This window comes from Phoenix dactylifera, chromosome 11 (genome assembly GCF_051530095.1).
Source record: "Phoenix dactylifera cultivar Ajwa chromosome 11, Ajwa_hap1_PhDact_Kaust_v1.1, whole genome shotgun sequence".
NCBI lineage: Eukaryota > Viridiplantae > Streptophyta > Magnoliopsida > Arecales > Arecaceae > Phoenix > Phoenix dactylifera.
Window position 1 is genome coordinate 6,733,844 of NC_143200.1, and position 6,231 is coordinate 6,740,074.

Below are 6,231 nucleotides of genomic sequence, written 5' to 3' on the forward strand. Positions count from 1 at the left end.
AAAGACTTGCCCAGGCAGCTTGCAACTCCGCCTCCGGAACTGATGTATCGAACAACTGGCAGCCACCCGCTGCCACTATCCTGAAGTGAGGGTCCAGTATAACAAAACTCGCACCGCCTCGCGTACCTCCATCCAGCACCGACCAGTCAAAGTTGACCTTAAGAAAGCTTGGGGGTGGGGGCTCCCAGGTAAAAACACCATCCGAGGAGCTGCCTGAGCAGAGAGGGAACCCCAGGTGTTCCGAGCTATCAAAGGTATATCTGAAGGAAGGATGGGTCTGAACTCCATTGCCAGTACTCGAGCGATCTCCGCAACAAACCTCGGCGACATCCTGCGCTTGCCGAAGGTGCGAGCGTTCCTTGCTAGTCAGATCTGATGGACTGTGCAAGTCGCTCTGATGGCCTCCTGATATGTCTAAGGACTGGCTAACCACTGTCGTATCATCTGTAGGAAAAGTGGCCTCTCACGCCAAGCCTCCTCCGGGATCTCTGTCCACTGCCATGTCGACCTCGCCCATGTGCACTGGAATAGCACATGGTTCACTGACTCCTCTGCACCGCAAGCCTCGCACTCCGTAAGGATTCCCAAACCATACCTGCTCAGCACGGCTAGGTGTAGCCTTCACCCTTATGTCTAAAAAACAAAAGATAAAGAAAGGTACAAAAATTACATTGCAGGTCTTTGGAAATCGTTTTGGGTTAGGTCTGTTTCTCGGTATTGCATTGCGGGTACATGGAAACGCTTCTGGTTTACACACTGTTTCTCCCATGTAGCAGTTGAAAAAAGAAGGTCTTCCGACAATTTTTTTTTTCAGAAAAGAAAACAGGCAAGAAAACAAAACGCATTCACTGCGCAGAGCTGTAATCCTTTCTAAGGAAATTACAATATATCCACTGGTTATTATGGATGAGAACTTATTCAATAACAAGCTCCCTGTCGCTATAGTTATGAACTCCACCAAGAGAAGTTAAAACCACCACCAAAAAAGTTCGCTATAGCTCTGTGGTTAAGTCTTCACCCTTGCAAGATGAGTGTGCTGCATTTCTTGTTTGGGATCTTTGGTGGGTCTTCTCTTTTTCTTCTCCCTCCTTCTGCCCTTTTTAGTGATCATAACTGCCTTTTTTTTTTCCTTTCTTTCTAACTTTTGGCATTATAGAGTGTGATCTATGTGATTTATGTAACTTTGCGCAGGGAATGCGACTGCTCTTTTCCTCTTCTTGTCTCCCATGTAAGTATTCAATCTCTTTTCCCCTGTTGTTTTTTCCAGTGTTCTCTCTCATTTTCTTGTTCTTGTTGTTTTGTTACCCATTCATTCCAATAATCCAACCTTCCTACCTTTGCTCGGTCTCCGTTTGGTTTTCTTCGAAGATGAGTATCGTTTTCTTGCATATTTGATGTATTTGCTTGCATCGGAGCAAAATCTTCGCCTACCTTTTTCCTTCCTCTTTCCATGGTTCATCTTTCTTTTTTGATTAGTTTTGAGCAAGGCTCTTGGATGGATTTTTTTACTTTTTTTTTTCTTTTTTTGATGACGATGATGATGACAAAAGGCTCTTAAATAGATCATATACATAGATTTTAACAACAATAACTGGCTTTTCTTCTTTCTTTTCCTGATAGATTATATGATTAGATGGGAATCCTTAACATTTTTGAACCATGTTTGTTCCAGTGTCACATTCCGGAGGATTATAAAAAAGAAATTAACAGAGGATTTTTCAGGGGTACCGTACAACATGACCCTGCTCAATTGCCTCCTCTCCGCTTGGTAAGCTTGTTTTCATCCTAAAATCTATCGAAATATCTAACGAAAAAAGATAAAGAAACGGATATAGAAAAACGATACATTAACTACCCGACAAGCACAGCAAGTGGGGATTTGGACGTACAGCAGGTTTGCTTCACATGAGCTTGGCCATTTCCTGAGAGCTGCAATTATAGCCTGTCACCTTCCATGGAAAATATATAATTTGGGTGGTTTTCTTTGGCCTTTTTTTTATTGAAGAAATATATCCAAAGTACTTATCACACACAAACAGGGCTAGATTTTGGTACGTTATATGTGAGCTTATGTGGATGAATGGAATATGGCCTCTGATCTAGGTTGTATGTGCCAATGATTGCAATTGCCAAAAAACGAATAAGGTAAAGATGGACAAACTTTTTACCACTCACATGAAATAGCACTGAGTTGTAACTAGCTTGGTTCGTCAGAGCTGTGCCATTTATTGAATGGGACCATAGTTTGGGTATGTGCAAGACAAAACGCTTGTAGATGCCTAGATTAAAGCTGAGCATACTTTCTTTCTTTCTTTTTTTCTTTTTTTTTTTTTTTGATAGAGAAAGTAGTTAAAGTTTGCCTAGGTGGCTTAATGAAACCATTCAATTGAAAATCAAATTCAAAACACTTTCTTTTGTTGCGGAATTGAGCCTAAACAATAGTCAGTTCATAAAAAAAAAAAAAAAAACTTTATATCCCTATTTTGTGGTGCATCTGTGGTGCGAATCATTTTGTTTGTCCCACATCCACCATTGGATCATCTATCAATAATTTTGAGATCTATGCGGTGGGTGATCCAACGATAGATAGACTGTATCATAGAATGTTGTTCAGCCCTTGATGACCGCCACTATAAAATTGATGGTTATCAAACAACGCATGTCATGAATGATATGGTGCATGCTCCTGGATCGACTATATTATAGACCATTTCATTTGATAGCCGTCCATTAAAATTGCAATCCAAAAGATCTTTGCTCAAGATACAACTGCAAAATCTGCTTGTTCAAATAGCTTGTTGCACAAATTCAAACAGCCTGAATAAAACCAAACTGATTCCAGACAACCTAAAGGCTGGTCTCTTTGCAAGTTGTTGACCAACTTTCATGTGAAGGAGGAGGGTAGATGGCTACTTTCTCTTCCCTGACTTCATTTCCGTTGGAAATAGTTTTTACCTAGCAATTGACGCGCCTTGGTTATAACCTCACCGGATGCCTCAAGCGCCCCAAAAACACCATATTTTTTCAGAAATCAATGTTCACTTTCAAAAAGTCACGACTCTTTTAAAAAAGATATCTCAAAAAAAATTAAAATATTTAAAATAACTAAAATTTAGGAGATAAAAAAAATTAAAATAACAATTTCGACTTCTTCGTGTGAAGGTATGGGCTGCCGTTCGTGTCACCCAACAACATCCTGGTGTCGACGATCAACGGCGCGGGGGCGGTGATCGAGGCGGTGTATGTGGTGGTCTTCATCATCTACGCGCCCCAGAAGGTGAGATCCAAGATGCTGGGCCTCTTCGCCCTCGTGGTCACTGTTTTCGCCGCAGTCGCCCTCGTCTCCCTCCTCATCCTCCATGGCCAGACCCGCAGACTCTTCTGCGGCTTTGCCGCCGCCATTTTCTCCTTCTGCATGTATGCCTCGCCGCTCTCCGTCATGGTAAAAAACCCTCTACGTACCTTCCTTCTCCTTTTCTTCTGTTTTTTTCCTGTTTACTACATGAGACTATGGGTGAAACGCTATTGATCTTGTGGACTAGCTTATGAAACATATATATATGAAAACAAATCTGTGTTTCTTCTGGTAAGCTACGTTTTTTGCTTTAGAAAAAACTAGAAGAGAAAAGATGGTTGCCATTTGTCTGTTTTTTTTCTTTTGTTACCCTACCACAGGATACCATTTGAGTGAGCAAGTGAAAAATAAAAAAGAAGAGTTTTAAACAAGCAGACAAACTCAGAAACCAGAATCCAAATTAGTGTTGGAACTGATCCAATACTATTTTTTGCCCCTTAATAATTATTCCACTTAACAGTAAGCATGGTGAAGCCTTCTCCGTTAGGCTTCTAGGAATTTGAATTCACTTGGTGTTGATATTCGAGTTGCTTCTGGTGCTAAATGGTTCTCAAAAAACATCTGATGACATATATATATATATATATATATATATATATATATGTATATATATATATATATATGTATATATATATATATATATGTATATATATATATATATATGTATATATATATATATATGTATATATATATATATATATATGTATATATATATATATATGTATATGTATATATATATATATATATGTATATATATATATATATATATGTATATATATATATATATATGTATATAGATATATATATATGCTAGCTAGCTCATGAAATTTGCTCGTAGTGTAAGTTAATATATAGTTTTCTTCTTCCCAAAAAAATAATATGTTTAGTTTTTTCAAAGGAAAAATTAAGTTTATTTCTTAATAAGCTCTAATGTTTGATGCAGAGGTTGGTGATCCAAACCAAAAGCGTGGAGTTCATGCCTTTTTTCCTATCATTGTTTGTGTTCTTATGTGGAACATCTTGGTTCATCTTCGGACTACTTGGTCATGATCTTTTTCTTGTGGTAACCTATATTTCTTAACCTTGTGATGCCCTAATTTTGCATGCTTGTTACATTGTGGTTTTTTTTTCCCTTTTTTTTCAAAATAATAGTTTTAGTGCTATAAATCACTTCAAAGAAATTATGCAAAATTAATTCAAAAAAATAGAGATGATGCAAAAAGTGTATCCCTATTAAACCTACGACCAAGGTTGAAACATGTATTCGATCTCCTCTATGTGGTAGGAAAGATGCAACCACCAGTTTGTATTATTGTTTGCATCGTAGAGTACTGTACAACCCTCAATGGTCGTCATCAGTAGATGGACGACCATCAAACAAAGTGAGGATCCGTGCTCTACAACATGATCTATTTTCAATCATCCAAACAGAAAAATATTGTAGTCACCAACATGCCCATGGTACCACAACATCATACTAAACCACCACCAAAATCTTTAAAGCTGGCGTGTGTGAATGCTGGCCAAGGAGTAAGCCAAATGGTTGGCGCCTGTCATTTCTTCACATGTCTCAAGTTTGGGTCCCGTTGGGTGCCCGTGACATTGCGTTTGTACAGATGCAGCTGTTTTGCTGGAGGCATTCATAACACAAGCACATGTTAAGAACACCAGCACAAAACAAAATAATATATGGTCCAAAAGTTGCACATCTTATCTTCTCTTCTCTACCTGGAAGAAGTTCTAAGGTAGAATCTTAGGTGGTAATCGTCCATCATTTCTGTCAACTCCCATCATTCCCCCCCAAGATTAATAGTGCCTAGCTCTAGACTTGAACCAAGCCTTGAAAGTCCCACAAGCCCTGCTTAATAAATTTTAGCTGCAATGGTTTTTTCTGGTGCAGGTGCCTAACGGGTGTGGGAGCGCCCTCGGAGCAATGCAGCTCATCTTGTACGCCATCTACAGGAACCACAAGGGAGCAGCCACCGGCGAGGAAGACTCGGTGGAAATGAGCAAAGCCAAGACCCAGATGAACGGCACCGAGAAGACGGAGAAGAAGGCGCCCCAGAACTCGGTGGCCAACCAGGTGTAAGCGACGACGCAGGCGGGTGGCCGAAGGCTTTCTGCCTCTTGCTAGTCGCGGTGGCAAACTGTATGAAACTCTATGTGGCTGCGGTTATGTACCCTTAACTTCTCGCACCAAGGGATGCATCGATTGAATTAATGGCTAAAGTTCAATTTCTTGTTCTCATATTTCCTATTTTTTCCCTTTTTTTTTGGCCCAATCTTTCTCCAGCTTTCCAAACCTCGACTTCACCTTTGTCCAACAAGAAAGTGCACCAACCGTAGTTTTGAAAAGAAAATAAGAAATAAGAAATGGGCCCAACTGCAAAGAAGAGTGGATTGACTTATGCGCACAAGTGATAGAAAAAACTCTTTACGTCTATGGAATCATAGTTATCCATCAAAAATACCTCCCTCCCAAATGCGTTGCATGAGGCCTAAAGATCTTTTAAGAAATGCTAGACAAAAGATATTATTTGAATTTCTTTTATCCAAAATCTACTAAGTGTATAACAGATGTTGGACTAAATACGTTCTCATACAGGTCTTCATATAGTCCACACTTTTAATTCGTGACGTTCTCGTCAAGCTAAAGAACTAGATTCAATCAAATCTATTCGCAAACTCCATGATCGGCTTATAGTCAGTCTCAAATGAGCCCATGCTGCAATATCCTTTAGTTATATATGGCTAACAGGCTAGATCCGCTATGATATTATTTGTAATGACCTAGGACCTCACCCAAAAAGACTAACCAAGCGATATTAAAAATTTAGATTGATTCGGCTTGCACAAGTATTCAGGATCTCTCTATG

The 6,231-nt window shown here is 39.4% G+C and overlaps 1 protein-coding gene across 2 annotated transcripts; it reads left to right on the plus strand.

Moving 5' to 3' along the window:
* The first annotated feature begins 205 nt into the window (after nucleotides 1-205).
* On the plus strand, nucleotides 206-5,605 carry LOC108511896 (bidirectional sugar transporter SWEET1a-like). Of its 2 annotated transcripts, XM_039128319.3 has the most exons (6): nucleotides 257-1,061; nucleotides 1,192-1,228; nucleotides 1,673-1,768; nucleotides 3,163-3,442; nucleotides 4,299-4,418; nucleotides 5,256-5,605. In XM_039128319.3, exons 1-6 carry the CDS (start codon nucleotides 1,028-1,030, stop codon nucleotides 5,442-5,444), a joined length of 756 nt encoding a protein of 251 aa, XP_038984247.2. In that variant the 5' UTR covers nucleotides 257-1,027; the 3' UTR covers nucleotides 5,445-5,605. The 2 variants fall into 2 exon arrangements, with proteins under 2 accessions (XP_088562812.2, XP_038984247.2); XM_088706686.2 differs by lacking the exon at nucleotides 4,299-4,418 and having other exon boundaries at nucleotides 206-1,061.
* Nucleotides 5,606-6,231: the final 626 nt, after the last annotated feature.

Bases quoted from the DNA above. Each gene is read 5' to 3' on its own strand.
- LOC108511896 (XM_039128319.3), top strand. From the start codon at position 1,028: ATGAGTGTGCTGCATTTCTTGTTTGGGATCTTTG. The intron at 1,769-3,162 runs GTAAGCTTGTTT...CTTCGTGTGAAG, and splicing joins AATTGCCTCCTCTCCGCTTG to GTATGGGCTGCCGTTCGTGT. The intron at 3,443-4,298 runs GTAAAAAACCCT...TGTTTGATGCAG, and splicing joins CCTCGCCGCTCTCCGTCATG to AGGTTGGTGATCCAAACCAA.